Source organism: Rana temporaria, chromosome 13 (genome assembly GCF_905171775.1).
Source record: "Rana temporaria chromosome 13, aRanTem1.1, whole genome shotgun sequence".
NCBI lineage: Eukaryota > Metazoa > Chordata > Amphibia > Anura > Ranidae > Rana > Rana temporaria.
This window is the reverse complement of record NC_053501.1, coordinates 66037694-66060934: the sequence shown is the minus strand read 5'-3', so window position 1 is coordinate 66060934 and position 23241 is coordinate 66037694. Positions and strand designations below refer to the sequence as shown.

General features: G+C 43.6%; 1 protein-coding gene across 2 annotated transcripts in view; it reads left to right on the top strand.

Annotated features, from left to right (window-relative positions):
• The first annotated feature begins 784 nt into the window (after positions 1–784).
• The window catches only part of HEATR5A (HEAT repeat containing 5A), a 132304-nt gene continuing 109847 nt past the window's right edge, over positions 785–23241 (top strand). For both annotated transcript variants that reach the window (XM_040332881.1, XM_040332880.1), the window contains exons 1-6: positions 785–1022; positions 14566–14777; positions 14973–15081; positions 19042–19191; positions 20206–20368; positions 21101–21261. In XM_040332881.1, the coding sequence (XP_040188815.1) occupies positions 903–1022; positions 14566–14777; positions 14973–15081; positions 19042–19191; positions 20206–20368; positions 21101–21261 (915 nt within the window). In that variant the 5' untranslated portion in view covers positions 785–902. The remainder of the gene's footprint in view (positions 1023–14565; positions 14778–14972; positions 15082–19041; positions 19192–20205; positions 20369–21100; positions 21262–23241) is intronic.

The following is a 23241-nucleotide window of genomic DNA, read 5'->3' as shown; positions in this document are numbered from 1 at the left end:
GCAGTATATTTGTGGTGGGCGGTCATTAAAGTGGAGGTTCCCCTAAAAATAAACTTTTTAGATTAGATTCATGCTCATTTTGTCTAGGGGAATCGGCTAGTTTTTAAAAAAAAAAGAAGTTTTAGAGAGCGATCTTCTCCACCGCTTCCGGGTATGGGTCTTCGGGTCTGGGCGTTCCTTCTTGATTGACAGGCTTCCGACGGTCGCATCTATCGTGTCACGAGTAGCCGAAAGAAGCCGAAGGTTGGTGCGGTATACTATACCGCGCCTGCGCACCGACGTTCGGCTACTTTCGGAAAATCGTGACGCGATAGATGCGATCGTCGGAAGCCTGTCAATAAAGAAGGAACGACCAGACCCGAAGACCATGCCCGGAAGTGGCGGAGAATATCGCTCTCTAAAACGGTAAGTACTGCTTCGTTTTTAAAAAAAACTACCCGATTCCCCTAGACAAAATGAGCCTGAATCTAATCTTAAAAGTTTATTTTTAGGGGAGCCTCCACTTTAAGCAGTTAAACATGTGAGCAGAAGATGCAAAAACCGACTCTGGCAGTGAAAGGGTTCAAGTTGATTAAAAGAAAAAGCTGTGGAGGTCACATGTTCCCTGTAGTGAGTGGAGCTCCACAGTCTGCAGCCAGATACCATCGGGAAAGAGAGGGGTCTGGCTGCAGAGTGGAGCTCCACGTTTGACAGGAAGCATGTGTCTTCCACGCAACCTTTTTTTTCTTTTAGATCACATGCTTCCTGTCAAACATGGAGCTCCACTCCGCAGCCACACCTCCTCCTTGCGCCGATCTGTGGGCTTGACAGGTTTTGCAGACGATTGCCGATAGAAGGGCTGGAGTCCCTGGCAGACCTGTGTGCAGAGCCCAGATGTGATTGTCACGGCTTTTTACCGAGGAATGGAGCGCCCGGAGCCGCTGAAGCTGCTGGATGTGTCTAGCCTGGAGGAGCCACAGCGGGCACTGCGTGTATTAGAATGGCTCCAGTATCTGAGGATGGTGCTGCCCGTCACAGCTCGGGTAATGAGGAGGGGGCGGGGTGCTGCAGCTTGTGAGGGGACAAAACTACAGCAGGGGTGACCATAGTGCACTGAGGGGCCACAACTGCAGCTGGGGTGACCACCATAGTGCACTGAGGGGCCACAACTGCAGCTGGGGTGACCATAGTGCACTGAGGGGCCACAACTGCAGCTGGGGTGACCACCATAGTGCACTGAGGGGCCACAACTGCAGCTGGGGTGACCACCATAGTGCACTGAGGGACCACAACTGCAGCTGGGGTGACCATAGTGCACTGAGGGGACACAACTACAGCTGGGGTGACCACCATAGTGCACTGAGGGGACACAACTGCAGCTGGGGTGACCACCATAGTGCACTGAGGGGCCACAACTGCAGCTGGGGTGACCACCATAGTGCACTGAGGGGCCACAACTGCAGCGGGGGTGACCATAGTGCACTGAGGGGACACAACTGCAGCTGGGGTGACCATAGTGCACTGAGGGGCCACAACTACAGCTGGGGTGACCACCATAGTGTACTGAGGGGCCACAACTGCAGCTGGGGTGACCACCATAGTGCACTGAGGGGCCACAACTACAGCTGGGGTGACCACCATAGTGCACTGAGGGGACACAACTGCAGCTGGGGTGACCACCATGGTGTACTGAGGGGCCACAACTACAGCTGGGTTCACAACTGGTGGTTGCCTGCAAGCCTATCACCTGCAGTGTGAACTGTTTGTGCTGCTCAGTAGTGATGGACACACACTTTATTAAGTGCAAAGTTTTCTGACAGCTAAAAACAGGATACTTTGCATTGAACAGCCAACGTTAATCTGTGAAAAACCTCTGAAAAGCTATTGGACCATGAATCACTTTTCAGAGGCATTTGACAGGCAATGAGGGGGCAGTATGTCACCACCTACCTGTTTTAGCCCCCAAAATGCCACAGCACACTACTGTGTTGCAACCATGTGCATAAATGTAAAAAATATGCCACCAGCACACCAGGGATCTCTGAGAAAACGTCTTATTTTTTTTTTTTACAGTAAAGTGAAAACGTCTTATTTTTATTAAACAATGTAGAAAGCAGTGACGTTTTGGGGTTGCGCAGGACCCCTTCTTCAGGTATGTGACAAATTTAGTGTGAATTAAAGGGAGAGGTTTACTAAATGTGGTGCACACAGAATGTGGTGATGTTCTGCATAGTAACCAATTGGCTTCTATGTTTTATTGTCAAAGCAAAATTGGATAAACTGAAAGTAGAAGCTGATTGGTTTACTATGCACAGCTGTACCACATTCTGTGTGCGTCAGATGTAGTAAATCGCTCCCAAAGTAATATTTAAATTACTAACCACCATGGAATAAAAATAATAAATATAAAAAAAGAATAATAGTAGATCATGAAATTAAGATTTTAAAAAAGGGGGGAGTTGGGATGTCATTATGACATCAGGGGTTAGGAATAGTTCATTGATTTTTTTTTTTTTTTTTTTTTGTGGATGGTACTTTAAAGGGCAACGCCACTTTCATGGGACAAAAGAATAGCATAGTGAAATATAATAATATAGTGTAACTCAAGTCATATTGTATTGCAATGTTATTAAAAATGACCTTTCCCTTTCAATCTGCAGTGCTGTAATTTTCTGTAAAAAGCGATATTGCACCCTTGAGGTGTTCTGCACACGCATGGTGTACAGACCCGGGTTCACTGTCCAGCTCAGGCCGGGTTCACACCTCTGTTTTTTGCAGAAACACACTACAGTTCATTTGCATGTTTTCCTTTGGGACACGTTCACATCCATGATTTTTTTTTCAGCTGCTGCGTATTTGGAAAGGGCAAGGACTTTTTAACGCAAAACGGTGCTATTTTTATTTTTTTTTTGGTTCAATATTCTTCAATGGAGAAGCTGCAGAAAAGCATGTAATGTGTTTTTGCAGCAATTTGTGTTTTGCAATCTGCCCAACAACAAATTGTCCCCAAAAAAAAAAAAAAAAATGCAAATTTTTATTTTTTTAAGGCTGTTATCCGATTAATCGAAACAATAATCGGCCAACTAATCGATTATGAAAATAATCGTTAGATGCAGCCCTAATGAAGGTACAACATTTAGCAACCTATTGCTACCCTTAGAGGTGCTTCTCTTCTCTTTTATACCCTGTAAAAAAATGCTTTGATATACAAGTGGTTTGGATTACAAGCATGTTTCTGGAACAAATTATGCTCGCAAACCAAGGTTTTACTGTATCTTTTCGTTCTTTTATCAAAGGAAAGAACTCCGGCTTGTAGATGAAGGAAGTTTAACCATTTAAAGACCAAACCTTTTCTGACATTTGTTGCTTACAAGTAATAAATAATTATTTTCTGATAGAAAATTACTTGAAAACACCCAAACATGATATCTAGACCCTAGAAAATAAAATGGTGGTTGTTGCAATATTTTGTCACACGCAGCGGTTTTTCTAACACAATAAAAAAAAAAATACACTTTAATGAATTAAAAAAATAAACAGTAAAGTTAGCCCAATTTTTTATTTTTTTTTCTGTATAATGTGAAAGAAGATGTTACACCACGAGAATCGTGTGATCTTTATTCTAAGCAAAAAAATTGTGATTCTCATTTTAAACAGAATCGTGCAGCTCTAATTTAAGGCATGCTGTGAATAACTGTACAATTGGTTGTGCTCTCAACTGACCCATCAGGTAGGGAGGATTAAACTAAGGTATGTTCTGATCCTGGTTTGAGCCCACCAGGAAGCTGGCACTGTACTGGGCTGTGGCAATCCATGCCCCACAGCCGCAACTATACATGCTCCTTGTATATATGATTGACCCAGGCTTGCTGACGGGCTTCTTGCAGTCGGTGAGGACTAGGAACACTTAAATGGCTGGTGTCATAACTGATCACTTGTGTAGCACCATGGTGTTTGTGGGTCAGACAGAGGATAAGTTGATGGATTCCTTGGCTGCTTTTTGGCTACAATTGCATTTTGTATCCTAAAATGCACCTAACTTGCATATATTAAAGTGTTGCTGGCTGCTGCATAGTGTAGACATCTGCTGCTGGGCCCTTCTCACAATGCTGATCTGTCGGCACTTCTAGGGATTAACGTCAGCTGCTGCGAGTGTGAAAGAGTTGTGCTGCTTGCCTGCCCCTTCCATTTATAAAACTTGTAGTATGCGTTCCCAGAGTACAAAGCGTTCTGTGAATGGAGGATGGCCAGTTGAATGACAAGATCCCCCCCCCTCCTGCAATAACGGAACACTTTGCCATCTGGGAAAGAATACTACGATTTCTGTGAATGTAAGAGGCAAACGAGTGACGCAGTGTGTGTTTTTTTTTTTTTTTTCTCAAATCGCCATTCAGGACAACCCTGGAGAGAGCACAGCTCCGCCTCTTTTTCAGGAAACACATGTGACCTTTAAATCCCTCCTCTTCCACCATGGCCTCAGTTATTGTGTTTCCTCCGCCATGGTGGAAGCAGCATGAGGAACCAGGGAGCTACCCTCTCTCCAGGCTTGGAGGGGGCAGGCATACCTTTTGTTTTGTGCTGCCTGGAGTGCAGCGACCATCCCAGCCCTCCCTATCTCAAGAGGGGGTGCTCCGGAATCCCCAGTCGCTCCTGCTCAGTGGAGCTATGGACCCACAGGAGGCAGTGTCATGGTACCTGGAGGCCGTGGTTTTGACTCTGGTAGTCGGGCGGGAGTCGTTGCTGGTCAGCGGCGTATACCGCATGTCGGCTTCCGGGTCCCGGCTGGCAGGTGACGTCGTGCACGGTGACGCAGCTTCCTGTGGGGGCGTGGCGCTCGTGGTTCCAAGCGCCTGGAACGCAGTGACCAGGGGACAGGTCTTTTGACCGGCGCTTCCGTTTTCGGGGAAAATTCTGCACCCCGCTGCGGTCTCTGCAAACATGGAAGAGAGACTGACAGCGACGGTGGATACAGGTGCTGCAAGCACCGGTCAGGCCCAGGTAAGAGGGGTACAGTGGTACCTTTTATTATATTCCTTATGGGCTTATTGTATTTGTGTATTTGTGTATGTATTCCTCCTCCCTGAGGGAGCCTGTGGCTACTGGACAGGAGTTTATATCTTTCGGTCCTGGTAGCCTTAAGGGAGTGGTTGCTTTCTTCACTGGGGACACTTTCTGCTGGTGGTGGTGTAAGACACTAATAGGGTGTTTTCTTTTTTTTTTTTTTAAACAAAAAAAAAAAAAAGGTGATTGTGATTATTTGTCTCGTTGCAGGAAAAATCTGTAGGCAAAACTAAGCATTTAGACCCACCAAGGAAGTGTCCCTCCTGCAAGAATCCTCTAAGGTCCAACCGATGAAGCGGACTGATGGTCTGATGTGCCTACACACCATCAGTTAAAAAAACGATCGAGTCCAACGCGGTGACGTAAAACACAACGACGTGCAGAGAAAAATGAAGTTCAATGCTTCCAAGCATGCATCGATTTGATTCTGAGCATGCGTGGGTTTTGAACCGATGCTTTTGCGTACTAACCATCGGTTTTGACCTATCGGTTAGGCGTCCATCGGTTCAATTTTAAAGCAAGTTCTCTTTTGGACCGAAGGACAACTGACCGATGGGGCCCACACACGGTGGGGTTTGGACCGATGAAACTGAACTTCAGTCCATTTTAATCGGTTTTGTCCGATCGTGTGTACAAGGCCTTAGAGATTCATGGCAAAAGGCGATGTGTAGATCGTGCATTAAGAATTTGGTTGAGGAAGAAGCATCCCAACAGTATAAAGATTTGTTTTCCTCAGTACAAGAACTCACAAGCTCCCTCAGTTCAGTCAAATCTTTACTGGCACAGGGTCTTGTAGTTCAGACGGAACCCCAACAATCACCATCCAGCCCGAAAGTTTCCTTATCTAGACCAGCAGAGGGGGACGAAGGGGCTAGTACTCTTCCATTTCTCAGGGACTCGGAGGAGGAAGATGATGGCAGAGGTTCCAGATATAAATTATCCTTAGATGAAGTGGACGATTTACTGAAAGCAATCTACACTACTCTAGATATTCAGGAGGAGAAAGTACAATTATCTATTCATGATAAGATGTACCAAGGTCTGGACGACTCTAAACAGAAAGTTTTCCCAGTTCATAGAGTCCTGTCGGACACGATTAAAAAAGAGTGGAAAGATCCTGAGAGGGGTCCCTTTTCTAAAACTCTTAAAAGAAGATTTTCCTTTGAGGATAAAGATGGAGGTGGATGCAGCTTTCACATTTTTCACGTCGCACAGACCTTGCTTTCGAAGACATGGGGGTCCTGAAGGACGCAAATGACAAAAGGGCAGATTCCCTTTTTAAAAAGGCATGGGATTCTACATCAGCCAGTTTCAAACCCGCCCGAAACATAGAATGTTGGGTGGAGAAGCTGATGAGTCATGTAGAGGCAGGCACACCAAGAAAAGACCTGGAATCTTTTCCCTTGATATTAAAAGCTGTCAAGTATATGGCAGATGCGTCAGCAGAGTCAATCAAGATGGCGGCGAGATCAGCAGCACTGGTGAACTCAGCCAGGCATGCAGTCTGGCTAAAAACTTGGTCAGGGGACATGGCTTCCAATATCAAACTCTGCGGCCTACCGTTTTCAGGTGATTTCCTTTTCGGTCAAGATCTGGAAAAAGTGTTGGACAGAACAGCCGATAAAAAGTAGGCCTTTCCTGATAAAAAGAAACAGACTTCAAAAAATAATTTTCGTCCTTTTCAGCAGTTCTTTCTAGATCTCCCCAGACCAAACCCCTAAAAACAAGTGACAATCCTACTTCAGTGGGGGAAAGATTGTCCGCCTTCTTTCCTCAATGGAATCAGATGTCCCCAATCCCTTCGTAAAAAATATATTATTGCTAAGGGGTACAGTCTGGAATTTTCAAAATGCTCTCCGAGCAGGTTCTATGTTACAGCCCTCCCACGGGATCAAGAAAAGTCTTCCGCTATGATGAGCCTATTACAGGATCTGATACAACAGGAAGTAATAGTCCAAGTCCCGAAACAACAGGAGGGCCGGGGGTTTTACTGTCATATTTTTAGTAAAGAAACCTTCAGGCAAATACGGTCTGATTCTGAATCTAAAGATCCTAAACAAATCAATACGGTACAAACACTTTCGTATGGGCACAATTCATTCCATAACAAAGTTGTTAACCCCAGACTGCTTCATGGCATCCCTGGATCTGAGGGATGCCTACCTTCATGTACCAATAGCACCGGCCTCCCAACGGTTTATTCGCCTGGCCATCAACCTAGGGACCACTGTCTGGCATCTCCAGTTCAAGGCCCTTCCCTTCGGTCTTTCATCCTGCCCCAGGATTGTCACAAAAATAATGGCGGAAAACCCTGGAACCTCTGAAACTGAGGGGGATCTCGGTCATTCCATATTCTGTTATTTGCGGATTCCAGAGATCAGGTTGTGACAAACCTTTAAATGTCGCAGACTCATCTCAAGAGTCTAAGCTGGTTGCTAAATCTAGAAAAATAAAATCTAGATCTAACACAGGAGACAAGGTTCCTGGGTTACACCATAAATTCAGTACTTCAAAAAATGTTTCTTCTACAGGAAAAAATGGAGAAGGTATTTTCCGCCGTGAGTCAGGTTCAGACAAATCTCTGGATTTCAGTTCGGACAGCTATGGCAGTTTTGGGTCTGCTTACGGCCTCGATTCCGGCAGTCCAATGGGCGAGATTGCATTCCCGACCCCTTCAGATGAATTTCTTACAGGCTTGGTCGCACCAGGAATCGCTAGAAAAATGCTTCAAACTAACATCAAATGTAAAACGAGCACTCTGGTGGTGTTGAGACTCAACCAACCTGACAAAGGGCCTTTCCTGGGTCTTCCCTATACTGTAGACAAACGTCTAACAACAGACGCGAGTTCCTGGGGTTGGGGAGCCCACCTAGACGGTCAGACCGCACAAGGAACCTGGTCCAAAGCGGAAACAAAAAAATCATCGAACTGGAGGGAACTAAAAGCCATATTCCTGGGTCTCCTTGCCTTTTAACAAGCAGTGAAGGGGCGTCGCGTACAGATCCTGTCGGACAATACGACAGCGGTGGCTTACGTCCTCAAACAAGGGGAAACCAGGAGTAGAGGCCTCATGGAGCTAGCCAATCAGCTCTTGTCCTGGGCAGAGCTAAACCTGACTTCCCTATCAGCAGTCCATCTGAAAGGGTCTCAGAATCTGCTAGCGGATTTTCTAAGCAGAAAAAGTATAGTGAAGGCGGAATGGAGTCTCAACCAGGAGATCTTCACAATGAACTCCAAGGAATGGGGGCAACCACAAGTAGACCTGTTTGCCAGTCAGGAAAACTCAATGGTTCAGGAGTTCTTCTCTCTTCACAGAGAGGACCAGGCGGTAGGCATGCGCTAGCCCACCCATGGCATTACCAGCTGTGCTACGCTTTTCCGCTAATCCCATTAGTCCTGAGAAAATTCAGGGAAGAAAGCACCAACTTAATCCTGATTACTCCCTACTGGCCAAAAAGACCTTGGTTTCAGATACTCCTAAACTTAGCCGCAAATCCTCCGTGGAAACTACCTTTCAGGAGGGACCTACTTTCACAGGACCTTGTAAACCATCCGGAAGCAGACCGGTTACACCTAACGGCCTGGTTTCTGAGGAAGACCTCTTAAAAGCCAAAGGACTTTCTGATAAAGTGGTGAAGACCCTACTCTCTAGTAGAAAGGAAGTAAAAAATGGGTTCAGAAGCTGAGTTTAGCAGCATTTCAAATGTGGGCTACTGTCTGTCAAGTTAAATCATTCAGGAGAGGTTGTAAAAACGTCCCGTGTACATGATGCCTTAGAGCCGGTTCACTCAGGCGCGACTCGTCAGGCGACTTAGCCGTCTGACGAGTCGTGCTCCGTTCTGTACAATGGAACCGTTCTAATAGGAGCGACTCAAGTTGCTCCGACTTAGAAAAAGGTTCTTGTACTAAATTATAATGTATGATTTTGTTTCAAACTTTATCATACCCGGGTTGTCTACTAGACTCTTTGTTTGGACAGATTTAAGTGAGTTATGCCTAATGCCACGTACACACGATCATTTTTCGGCATTTAAAAAAAATGTAATTTAAAATGATCGTGTGTGGGCTTCACATAATTTTTCGGCTTCTGAAAAACGACAAACAAATTCGAACATGCTGCATTTTTAACGACGTTTTAAACTATGCCGTTTTTCGGGTTGTAAAAAATGATCGTGTATCGGCTAAAACGATGTTAAAAACCTGCGCATGCTCAGAAGCAAGTTATGAGACGGGAGTGCTCGTTCTGGTAAAACTAGCGTTAGTAATGGAGTAAGCACATTCATCACGCTGTAACAGACAGAAAAGCGCGAATCGTCTTTTACTAACACGGAATCGGCTAAAGCTGCCCCAAAGGTGGCGTCATCCGCATGGAACTTCCCCTTTATAGTGCCATTGTACTTCACCGCGCTTTGCTAGAGCATTTTTTTAAAACAATGGTGTGTGAGCAACGTCGTTTTTTAATGATGAAGTTGGAAAAACTTTGTTTTTTCTACATGACGAAAAACATCCTTTTTTTTTTTTTTTTTTTTTTTTTTTTTTTTTTTTTTCATGCTGAAAAATGATCGAGTGTACGCGGCATAAGAATTGCAGGCCTAAAATAAATAACGCCAAATTTCCATGCAAAATAATTGTACCGCTTTCAGCACCTAAAACCAGAAGGAATCGTACCGCCAGGGAGGTTAAGTGGTTTTAAAGTTATAACATCTAACTTTAAGCTATTCCATGCCTTAGCCCTCCATTCACATTTATTGTGGTTTTGAAATTGTGTAACTTCATCTGAAATCGCACGCATTTCAAAGCCGAATGTCAGTGCGACTTCAGGTGCAACTTGGAAGACATCTGTGTGGCTTTATGCACAAATGTCTTTGCAAGTCGCACCCGAAATTGCGAAAAGTTGTGCAGAACTACTTTTTCAAATTGGTGCGGCACTGCAGCGTCAGTGTCGCACCAATTTGAACAGTGCCATTGCCGACCATAGGGTGCGACTTGTCATGCAATATTACCTTTCAAATCGCATCACAAGTTGCTCTGTTGTGAACAGGGAATTAAGATAAAAAAATTCTCGGTAGCAATTTCACCCTCTGCCCGCTTATGAGTCCTTGATCTAGTACCGTGTCTTTCTATAGTGGCTCTCTACTCTTCCTGCATTCCCTAGATATTAAGGCAGCGCTGCTGGCAAATTCTGTGAGCTAAGAGCGGGGTGTGGGGTTGAGCTGCGCTGTGTGTCTATGGATGCACACAGCCTGGCTCGGGAGCAAGTCGCACCTCTGCCCCCATAGCAAGCAACTTGCTATAGGGGTAGACACAGAAGAGGAGCAGAGAGCACTGGTGGGGAACCACAGAAGAGGAGATTTGGAGCACGTTTATTATTTTTAGGTAAAATAAGTGTGTCCTTTTAGAAAAATTTAGGGGAAATATCCCTAACAGGGCACAAACACCCCAAAAAAAACAACAACATTCCCTACTTTTTATGCCAAACACATTTTTTCATTTTATTTTTTTCTTCACATACAACTTAATACAGGGGTGTCAAACTCTATTTCATTGTGGGCCGCATCAGCATTATGATTGCCCTCAAAAGGGCCGTTAGTATCTGTAAGATTAGATGTCCAGCGCATCCCCTCCCCTTTACATTAGATGTTAAGAGCCACCCCACCATCAGAAGTTGAGTCCCCCACTCTCCCTTACATCACAGGGCACCCCCCTTTCCTTATTCTGCTGTTGGGGAAAAAGCTGGATGCATTGGTTCAAAGTAGAAAGTACAGGGTCTGAAGTAAGACCAGCGGAGGGCTGGAGCTCTCCTACAGCTGCAGGAGAGATTACATTTTAACATTTTTTTGGGCCAATTTGTTGTTGGGCAGATTACAAAACACAAATTGCCGCAGAAACACATTACATGCTTTTCTGCAGCTTCTCCATTAAAGTATATTGAACCAAAAAAATAAAAATAGCGCCGTTTTGCGTTAAAAAGTCCTTGCCCTTTCCAAATACGCAGCAGTTGAAAAAAAATCATGGATGTGAATGTGTCCCATAGGAAAACATGTAAATGAACTGTAGTGTGTTTCTGCAAAAAGCACCCCGGCCTGAGATGTTTAGTAACATAATGGGGGTTAAAAAAACAAAAATAAGTACAAAAAGAGCAAATAATCGCTACTGTAAGGGGTTCATTTTTTTTTTTTTACTGTGGGACAGTAAAAGTAATATTTACAGTCCAAAATCGCTATTTTGCTTTTTTGTACTATAAAGGGCTAATTTTAGTTGTTTTAACCCCATTATGTTACTGGCCGATTAATCGATTATGAAAATTGTAATCGATTCATTTCATAATCGATTAGTTGTCAATTAATCAATTAGTTGTTTCAACCCTACAGTTGTTTGATTTATCACACTTAGGCCCTTTTCACACTACAAAATAAATCCGTTTTAATAATCCGTTTTAAAATCCGTCAGATAATGTTAAAAAACGGAAGTTATACGTCCTTTATAAAATATCATTAAAGTCTGTGGGATTTTTTTATGTTCCGTAAAGATCCGTAATAGTCCGTTATAACATACGGACGTTAGTTATAACGGAATATGTGACGGGTCTTGCATTATTTTTTTGTCAATTTTTTTGTCCGTTGCAAGTAACGGATATATTAACGTCCGTTCTATTTTAACATTGAAGTCTATGGCGCACGGACGTTAGTAAATGTCTCCGTAAATGTCCGTTATGTTAACGGACGTTAATTTTACTGAGCATGGATATTCAGGGGAACCCCGCCGTCAATTTAAAACAAAAATGACGTGCGGTTCCCCCTAAATATCCATAACCAGACCCTTCAGGTCTGGTATGGATATTCAGGGGAACCCCGCCGTCAATTTAAAACAAAAATGACGTGCGGTTCCCCCTAAATATCCATAACCAGACCCGTTATCCGAGCACGTTGACCTGGCCGGCCGCAGAAAAGAGGGAGGGACAGAGTGCGGCCCCCCCTCTCTCCTGAACCGCACCAGGCCACATGCCCTCAACAGGGTCTCATCCCCACAACCCTTGCCCGGTGGTTGTGGGGGTCTGCGGTCGGGAGGTTTATCAGAATCTGGAAGACCCCTTTAGCAAAGGGGACCCCCAGATCCTGACCCCCCCCCCCCCCTGTGTAAAATGGTAATGGGGTACACTGTACCTCTACCATTTCACAAAGGAAGTAAAAAGTATTGTAAAAAAAACACACTGACACCAAAGAATAAAGTCCTTTATTAAAAAAAAAAAAACAACCAAACTCCAGCGCTGAAAAATCCACTCGTTCCCGGCTTCCTGCGTTGTCCTGATCCAGCGACGGGTGCGGGTGATCTCCCGCGATGTCACTGGGTAAGCCCGAGAAGAGGAAAGGTCTTTCCTCTTCTTGGGCTTCCCCAGTGACGTAGCAGAGGTACGTCAGAGGGGGCGGGGTCACGTGACGGGTGGCTCTGCCTCCTCTATATAAGAAATGTCACAGCTTCAGCCGCTCATTCGCTGGGCTGTGCCCAGCGGTGAGAGGAGGTCCGGGATGCTGCTGCGCCGGATGGATGGATCTTCTCATCGCCGGAGCGGAGATCACCCGACGCTGGATCTTCTCATCGCGGGAGATCACCCGCACCCGTCGCTGGATCAGGACAACGCAGGAAGCCGGGAACGAGTGGATTTTTCAGCGCTGGAGTTTTTTTTGTTTTTTTTTTAATAAAGGACTTTATTCTTTGGTGTCAGTGTGTTTTTTTTACAATACTTTTTACTTCCTTCGTGAAATGGTAGAGGTACAGTGTACCCCATTACCATTTCACACAGGGGGGGGTCAGGATCTGGGGGTCCCCTTTGTTAAAGGGGTCTTCCAGATTCTGATAAACCTCCCGCCCACAACCACCGGGCAAGGGTTGTGGGTAGGGTTGTCCCGATACCACTTTTTTAGGACTGAGTACAAGTACCGATACTTTTTTTTATGTACTCGCCGATACCGAATACCGATACTTTTTTTTAAATGTGTCCCCAAATGCAGCCATGTCCCCAAACATATGCAGCCATGTCCCCAAACATATGCAGCCATGTCCCCAAACATATGCAGCCATGTCCCCAAACATATGCAGCCATGTCCCCAAACATATGCAGCCATGTCCCCAAACATATGCAGCCATGTCCCCAAACATATGCAGCCATGTCCCCAAACATATTGCCGCCATGTCCCCCACATATTGCCGCCATGTCCCCCACATATTGCCGCCATGTCCCCCACATATTGCCGCCATGTCCCCCCCATACCAAGCCATGTCCCCCGTATACCAAGCCATGTCCCCTGTATACCAAGCCATGTCCCCTGTATAACCAGCCATGTCCCCTGTATAACCAGCCATGTCCCCTGTATAACCAGCCATGTCCCCTGTATAACCAGCCATGTCCCCTGTATAACCAGCCATGTCCCCCGTATAACCAGCCATGTCCCCCGTATAACCAGCCATGTCCCCCGTACCTACTGTGATGCCGCCGCCGCTGCCACGTTAATCACCGCGGCGCGGAGAACATTACAGTCAGCGTTCGTTTGAACAGCTGTTTTCCCCACCGCGCATAGACACTCCCCCTTGCTCGCGATTGGACAGATCCGTCCAAGGGGGAGTGTCTGTGCGCGGCGGGGAAAACAGCTATTCAAACGAAAGCTGTCTGTAATGTTCCCCGCGCCGCGGTGATTAACGTGGTGGCGGGGGGGGGAGTATTCTATTTAAGTATCGGCGGTATTAGCGGGAGTACGAGTACTCCCGCTAATACTCGGTATCGGTCCCGATACCGATACTGGTATCGGTATCGGGACAACCCTAGTTGTGGGGATGAGACCCTTGTCCCCATCAACATGGGGACATCCTCCCCATGTTGAGGGCATGTGGCCTGGTGCGGTTCAGGAGAGAGGGGGGGCCGCACTCTGTCCCCCCCTCTTTTCTGCGGCCGGCCAGGTCAACGTGCTCGGATAATGGGTCTGGTTATGGATATTTAGGGGGAACCGCACGTCATTTTTGTTTTAAATTGATGGCGGGGTTCCCCTGAATATCCATACCAGACCTGAAGGGTCTGGTTATGGATATTTAGGGGGAACCGCACGTCATTTTTGTTTTGACGGCGGGGTTCCCCTGAATATCCATACGACTTCTGGAGCTGGACTTCAAGAAAGGGTGAAATGGTTTTTATTAACGGACGTTAGAAAGGAATGATATAACGGATGTATACGGATATATACGGATAAACATTATCCGTTTTCAATAAAGGAAGAATGGTAAAATATTAATCCGTATGTATCCATTATTAAATCCGTTAATAAACGTCCGTTAATAGGTGTAATACAGATATTCTAAAACGGACATACAATCCATAGTGTGAAAGAAGCCTTATATAGAAGTGCTGTTCTGTCAGCAGTGATAAAATAGAATGTACCCCATGGATGTTTCCACAGATTTTTAAAGCTTTCAATTGTGAAATAATTGACTACATTGAACAGTAGTGGAATTAGCAAAGTGTATTTCTGTTTTCAGGCCGAAGTAAAGCAGAATCAGAAGCAGGTGGTTGAGCAGTTGACTTTGATAATGATGGGCTCACCTGGACCTCCAGTTCGTCGACTTTTGGCACATAACTTTGCTGTGGTGTATAGTTCCGGAGATATGTTTTCTGCCTATGAGACAATTGATCGTTGTAATGAACTGATTCGAAGCAAGGATGATTCGCCTAGCGGCCTTCCCAACAAGTTGTATGTATAAGTTTATTGTCTTACAGTTTTAGCTTTTTTTTATTTATTTTTTAAAGCTTGCTTTCATCCTTTACCCCAGAGTCACTCCAGTAGTATCTAATGCATCCTTTCTGTTGGACCTGTCATAATTTATTTTCATTGACACTAGATCATGAAATAAATTGCAGTAACCAGAATTTTAATTTTATTATTTAGAGCTGCAGTTGCCTGTCTTGGAGCTTTGTATCAGAAGCTGGGTCGCCTTTTGGGAAGCACATTCAGTGAAACAGTTGCCAACCTTCTGAAAGTTCTGCGCAATGCAGAGGTAAAGTAAAACATTCAACCTTCAAAATCAAAGGTTATAGTTGTGAAAAGGGTGTGTGTGTGTGTGTGTGTGTGTGTGTGTGTGTGTGTGTTCAGAGGTTGTGTGTGTGTGACACTGTGTGTTGGAGCTGGGTATTACATAAAATCTAATGTAATGCTGGTATCCACATCCTTTATCTATTCTTGTTCATATTAAACAAAAAAATACTTTATAGCTTTTTTTCATATTGCATTGTAACTTGTATCCAGTAAAAAAGATCTAATATTAATTTATCATAAAATGCATAAAAATCAATAAATGGTAACATTTTCTTAGGACAACTGTAAAATGCATAGACATTTCACAGTCCGCTTGTAATTGTTGACCTATGCTCACAGGTCGCTTTTTAAATTTTATTGCATCTAATGGATCATTGTCCATGTAATCAGAAATGGTGATTACTGTAAATGTCTAGGATCTATAGTGATGTAAAGCATGTTTTTAGATCGTCGTATATCTAGCGCTAGTAACACGCCACAGGATCTACCCTTGTGGCTAACAGAGGCTGGAACCAGGAAACTATTAGAGAAGCTTAAAGTGAAAAAAGTGCTGCGATAAAGGAGTGTAAGAACCCTGGTGACCAGGGTATATTATGGTGATCTAAATTAATATAAACACAATGTGAAAAATTTCAGAATGGAATGTAGAGCTTGACGGTGGACAGGGAGATGAAAAAGGACTACAATCCTATATAGATAAGTTGGATACTCTTCCCGTATCACGTGGACCCCTATATCTTGCGGTCTGGGTTAGTCGAGCAGAGGTAAGAGTGGTGATGCAACAGGCTCTTCCCGTGAACGTCTCTCTCTGTATTTTATAGTTTCTCCCGTCACAGATCCTGGTGTGATCCTCCACATTTCCAGTAGGTGGATGTTATGCGCCTCCAAGACTTTGGGGTGTGTAAAAAACATGGAAGAAAGCAAAAAAAGCCTCCACATGGTATAGATCAGAGTAACCAAAAAGGGGTTTAATAAAACACAGGAACCAAACGATGACAAAAATATAAAAATGGCAGATTAAAAAAGGAATCTATGCCTATGGGTTCTATGCCTGCTGCCTATACTGCGCTTTTTTTTATTTATTTGTGATCACTTTGTGTAACCATCGTCAGGTGTTTACTACTTCCTTTTTTAATCTGCCATTTTTATATTTTTGTCATCGTTTGGTTCCTGTGTTTCAATAAACCCCTTTTTGGTTACTCTGATCTGTCATGTGGAGGCTTTTTTTGCTTTCTTCCATGTTTTTTACACACCCCAAAGTCTTGGAGGATTAGCATTACTGCTTTGGCGCATATCATCCAGCTACTGGGAGTTCACAAATGTGGAGGATCACACCAGGATCTGTGATGGGAGAAACTATAAGATACCGACAGACGCTCACAGGAAGAGCCTGTTGAATCACCACTCTTACCTCTGCTCGACTAACCCAGACCGCAAGGTATTAGGGGTCCACGTGATACGGGAAGAGTATCCAACTTATCTCTATAGGATTGTAGTCCTTTTTCATCTCCCTGTCCACCCTCAAGCTCTACATTCCATCCTCCAATTAGCTGGAAGATCCCTTATTATCAGTAGCTTCTATTGTCGTATTGACATTTCATTTGTTGCTGTGCGCAGTTTTACTAGACATTCTTGTTCCATGAGATCAGTTTGTTTTCCCTCACGTTTACAGGTGTTTTTGACCAACACTGGTTACTTATGCTACTGAGTTGTTCACATATACAGAAATTCACCTTCTGTAAATGTTTACTTAATTTTAAATTTTTGGTAAATGTTCATACTTTTGAAATTTTTCACATTGTGTTTATATTAATTTATATCATCATAATATACCCTGGTCACCAGGGTTCTTACACTCCTTTAGCACAGCACTTTTTTCACTTTACCTTCTTTACATATTTTTCTGTATGTTTTGTGCTAGCAGCTGCCCCACTTCCACTTAGCAGTGCGGTATCTCTCCCTTTTACTTACACTATTCTATTAAAGAAGCTAAACATAAATAAATCACCGGGACCAGATAGCTTACAATCGAGAGTCTTTAACCACTTGCTTACTGGGCACTTAACCCCCCTCCTGCCCAGACCAATTTTCAGCTTTCAGCGCTGTCGCACTTTGAATGACAATTGCGTGGTCATACAACACTGTACCCAAATGACATTTTTACAATTTTTTTCCCCACAAATAGAGCTTTCTTTTGGTGGTATTTGATCATCTCTGCCGTTTTTTTTTTTTTTTTTTGTTAAATTTTTTTTAAAAGACAGATTAAAAAAAAATTTTTTTTTTTATATATATATATATATATATATATATATATATATATATATATATATATATATATATTTTTTGCAAACAGGTAATTTTTCTCCTTCATTGATGAGGCTGCACTGATGAGCTGCACTGGTGGGCACCAATAAGGTGGTGTCTTGTCACATTTGGCTCGCCATCAACGTCCCTTCCGGAGCAATCTGTGATGGGGAGCCGAATGTCGCAAGACAGCGGCAGTGATGGACACTGATCGGCACTGGTGGGTTACACTGATAGGAAGCATTACTAGATGGCACTGATTGGCACCACTGGTGGGCATTGATAGGTGGCGCTGTGGGCATTGATAGGTGGCACTAAGTAGCAAGTCCGTGGGCGTGTTGTATTTAAATTAACCGTGACCCCATGTAAATGAGTGGTCGAACGAACGGCGCATGCGCATGCATTCTCACAATCACGTCGAATTTACTCCATAACATACGCCGGCTCAATGCCTGTGACGTGAACATAACCTACGCCCAGCCCCATTCACGTACGACTTACGTAAACAACGTAAAAATATACGCTTGTTCCAACGTCCATACTTTGCATTATCTGCGCCTCATATAGCAGGGGTAACTTTACGCCGGACGTAAGCCTTACGTAAATGGCGTAGCTAAATCTGACGGGCGCAAGTACGTTTGTGAATTGGCGTATCTAGGTCATTTTCATATTCGGCGTGTAAATCTACGGAAGCGCCCCTTGCGGCCAGCGTAAATATGCACCCATAATACGACGGCGTAGGAGACTTACGTCGGTCGTATCATGGCCAAATTCAGGCGTATCTGGTTTCCAGAATAGGCGTAAAGATTTTTGCTGACAACACAAAAATATGCAGTGCAATAACAAAGCAGGATATAGAAACCTCTCCCTGGAGAAGAGACACTTGAGAGGGGATATGAGTGCGATGTACAAATATCTCAATGGTGATCCCAGCATAAGTATGAAACTTTTCAGTCCCAGGGAGTATAAGAGAATACAGGGCCATACAATGAGCCTGGAAGCGAAGCGGTTTAACCTTAATCTGCGTATGGATAGTTTTAAAAGACTCTTGGACGTGCATCTTAGCAAAAACAATATACGGGGATATGGGAAATATCCGACTCCACCCTGTGTGTTTCGTCATACGTGACGTCATCGGGGTATGGGTTTTTCCTTTTCATTGGGGAAAGTCGATATATGGAGCCCCATTGTCCAGCTTATGTAGTGATTCAGCGTGACACTGCTTTGCTGTAATTGGAGTGAGTGGACCGAAAGTCCTGTAGAGCCAACACATACTTACAAATGCTTTTATAAGTCCTCTTCAATGAGTGTCATTAATATCTGTTACCTATTGCCTCCCACTGTGGTGATTCACTGTAATTTTGAAGTCTGTTCCTTCTGAGATGCACCTTTTCACTGTGTCAATAGATCACCAGTATTTTGTGTATGGGAATTTATAAATATTTTTCTGCATGGGAATTGAGAATATATATATAGCTTATTTTCATATTGGTGATACATATTGCACTTTTGGGTTTATTTGGATTGTGTCTTGTATTTGGGTTTATGATTCTTTGGGCATCACGCATGGTTTTTCTTTTGTTTTTAGAATAGTTGTAAATTATTCTTGTTTCCGCAGTCTCAGGGCCGCTCAGAGATCATGATGAGCCTGGAAGGAATAGTAGCAGGTCTTGGACCCTCTGCTTCATTTTGCCATCGAGACATCTACAAGGCAGCTCGTTCATGTCTGACGGATCGGTCCATGTCGGTGCGATGTGCGACTGCACAGGTAGATCATTATAGGCATTTTTTTTTCAATACGTAGGATTGTTATAGTTGAAGTAGTAGTTTTTATTCTTAAATGGGAAGGCAAGAACAGAAGTTCTAGGAAATATTTATTCCCAATATATAATGAGATCTTCTTTTTTTTTTTTTTTTTTTTTTTAAAGCCTAATGGCTTGTGTTCTGTGCAAAACATGGGCCCCTTTTGAGACGGGTCATCTGATTTGAGAAATATCACTTTGAATACTAGGAACTTTTATTTGGCATCCTCTTTGGTTGAAATGCATAAACACTTTGACTGTAATAGAGCTGGGAGTAGCTACATGCATCTAAAATGTGTCAGAAGTGTTGGACCTAATGAATAAATAATTTTCGATACATACAGCAAGTGTATTAAACTATGTATTTAGATATTTCTTTCTAGATTATCAATGTAATAATATTAAAGCTCTTGGCCTGTTCATGTAAATTAAAGTGTTACTAAACCCACAACCATAAAATCACCCTGTATATGCAGTGAAGCATGCTTGTTAGACTCACTGTGGTACCTAAGGGGTTAATCCCCCCTGCATTTTGTAAAAAAGCTGCTTGATCTTGTATGCACAGATTCACCCTGCACTGTGCCCCTGGTCAAGCCTGGATAAGACAGAGTCTTTGGAGTCAGGCTGCACATGCTCAGTCTGTTGGTGTGTATTGCTAGAGAGGTTTTTCATTGGCCCAGTGCTGATCACATGCAATCTCCAAGCAGCACTGTCCAGACAGTCGGGGCTCCTGCAGCCTCAGTGCAATATGAACTCCTCCTACAAGCTTTACCAGGAACTGATAGAAGTAACAATATTGCTATATACAGTACTGCTGATAAGAAAAGATATTTAGCAGTTTATATTTACTAAAATAATTGCATTTCCTTTTTCATTGTACTGTGGGAGACCAGATTTAGTAAATGCAGGGTCCTGGGTTTAGTAACACTTTAAGTTTGTGGTGCTTTTCATCTGTACATTTCTTTTTGTTCTATCTATAGTGCCTCCTAGCACTGCAAAATGAAGCCTCCTTCATGTGGACGTCTGATCTGGAGAGTTTAGTATCCCTGTGCTTCAAAGCCTTTGAAGGAAGCAGTTATGATGTCCGTCTAGGAGTCTCCCGATTGTTGGGAAAAGTTCTGGCAAGGGCAGTGCAGGGAACTTGTGAGTGAAATTCTTTTTCATTTTAGCACCTTTTTAGTGTTGAGGTAAACGTTTGTTGCCCAAACATGTAAACAGCAATACAAATCTGCTCAATTAGCTGTTAAAATAACATGCTTTTTTTTTTTTTTTTTTTTTCCAAATCATACAGCCTAAACAAACTGAACAGTGCGGTTACCAATCTACAAATCTGGCTTTTTGGCATACATCAGTACTGAAGCCCTCTTCTTCGGCTCAAACTACTCTTGCCACTAATGTATGCCTACTAGGCTGTGAAGAGCAGTTAAAGGATAATTTCACCTTTTGAAACATGTTGCACATGGCCGCGACATTCATTTACAGACTACAAGTACCTTCAGCCACTGTGGCTGATGGCTTGTAGTTCTGTATAAACTACAAGGACGCTGGTGGGTGATATTCCTGCTCTTCAGTAACTGCCCATATCGGGATACTTGCCACCCAGCGGATCTAGCATTGTCTTGCTGGGATCCACTTTTGTGGTTTGACTGCTCTGGTTCCGTTTTGCCATTTTCTTTCATGACCTCATCCGCAGGCAGCCGTCTCTATCAGATTCAGCCAGCTGCTTCCCGATGATATGCCAATAGGCTGTCCCCTCCTCCTATTATCAATGGAAGCCTATGCATCCTGGGATTTGTGACGTGTGGATAGTCGGATATTGGTCTTTTTTACAGTGTGATTTGGTTTTAACTATTTTACCGTTTTCTCTCTGATTAGCTCCCTCAAGGCAAAGTGTACGTAGACTGTCACTACAGGAAGCTCTTGGTCTTTTGTCTACTGGCTTCCTGCGAGGGAATTCTGGCTTTCTTAGAGGTGGAGGAGATATGTTAGGAGGAAATGGCAGCACAACTCGTCACGTGCGTCTGGGAGCAACTCAGGTATGTGCTTAGATACAAGACAAAGTAAGACTGATTGTAAGGGGATGTGCAACCATAGGTTCATGTTTGTTTTTTATGAATATGTATGGCATTCTGTTTCTAACAACCAATGCTTTGCAGCATCAGATGGGGTCTTAAAGTTCAAAAAGATCTTGAATCTCCTCTGAAATGTATATTTCCTGTTTTGTACGATTGGTTCACTGCTTTCCAAAAGTGTTCCCCCTTAGTATCACTGGGAGCCTTTCGTCTAAAATTAGGTTGCATAATTTAGGACAGGGGTCTCCCAAGTATGGGCCCCATGTGGCATGTTACAGGTTTTTACACGGCCCTAATGTGCAAAGTCCCTGCTTCGCTAGACTGGTGTCCTAGCAACTGAATAAGTGCTTGTTGCAGTAAGCAGGAGGATAGAACTTTCTCCATCCTGGTTCTGATTCACCTCCCAACTCTTGCTCTTCTGCTGTAAGGTAAGTGGAGACCCTTAAGATGTAAGGGGGGATTCTGATGTGGACTCTGATGTAGGGGAGGATTTTACTTTGTTTTACCTATTTCCCTTTTGTTCAGAATCATATCATGCCGATTAGAAAAGAGATCTAAGTAAAATGTATTCCTTCATTCTTGAAACTTTTTTTTTGGCCCCTAAATATTTGTAAAACATATAATGTTGTACTCATACTGAAAAATATGGAGACCCCTGAACTACTTTCTACTTCATGGAGTTGCTTACTTCTCGAGTGCTGAGTTAATTTTTTTTTTTTTGCATGCTGCAAATGCCCAAAAAAACTTAATAGAAGAGCATGTTTAGTACACCCTGTTCCCTCCCTTCCCCTTGAAACACACATGCACGCACACACATTTTCTAGCAATTTCAGCTGTTCAAATCACTGCCTGGAGTTGCTGTGTCAATACAGCAAATATTCCAGCCGTTATCAAAAACTGAACCTTTTGACACAGTGTTTGTAAAAACTGTTCAGATGTGGGATTCAGAGATACAGAGTTGCCTTTTTGTATTTATTCTGTTGCATCCATGTGCAGATCAAAGGGATGGGCTTCAATTTGCATATGATGTCAGTTAAAGCAACCTTATAGACCCCTTCACGCCCATATACGTTGGCAGAATTCGCACGGCTGGGCACATCCACGTACCTGTACGTGGCCCTTTAAGCCCAGCCGTGGGGACGCGTGCACGCGACCCGGTCCGAAGCTCCGTGACCGTGCCGGCGGGACCCGATCACCGCCGGTGTCCCGTGATCGGTCCCCCGGAGCTGAAGAACGGGGAGAGGTGTGTGTAAACACACCTTCCCTGTTCTTCGTTGTGGCGCCGTCATTGATCGTGTGTTACCTGATATAGGGAAACACGATCAATGACGTCACACGTCCTGCCCCGCCCCCCTACAGTTAGAAACACATATGAGGTCACACTTGACCCCTTCAGCGCCCCCTAGTGGTTAACTCCCAAACTGCAATTGTCATTTTCACAGTAAACAATGTATTTTTTTTAGCATTTTTTGTTGTGAAAATGACAATGGTCCCAAAAATGTGTCAAAATTGTCTGATGTGTCCACCATAATGTCGCAGTCACGAAAAAAATCGCTGATCGCCGCCATTAGTTGTAAAAAAAATAAAAATGCAATAAAACTATTCCCTATTTTGTAAACGCTATAAATTTTGCGCAAACCAATCGATAAACGCTTACTGTGATTTTTTTTTTTTTTTTTTACCAAAAATAGGTAGAAGAATATGTATCGGCCTAAACTGAGGGAAAAATTATTTTTTTTATATATTTTTGGGGGATATTTATTATAGCAAAAAGTAAAAAATATTGCTATTTTTTTCAAAATGTTCGCTCTATTTTTGTTTATAGCCCCCAAAAAAAATGCAGAGGTGATCAAATACCACCAAAAGAAAGCTCTATTTGTGGGGAAAAAAAGGACGCCAATTTTGTTTGGGAGCCACGTCGCACGACCGCGCAATTGTCAGTTA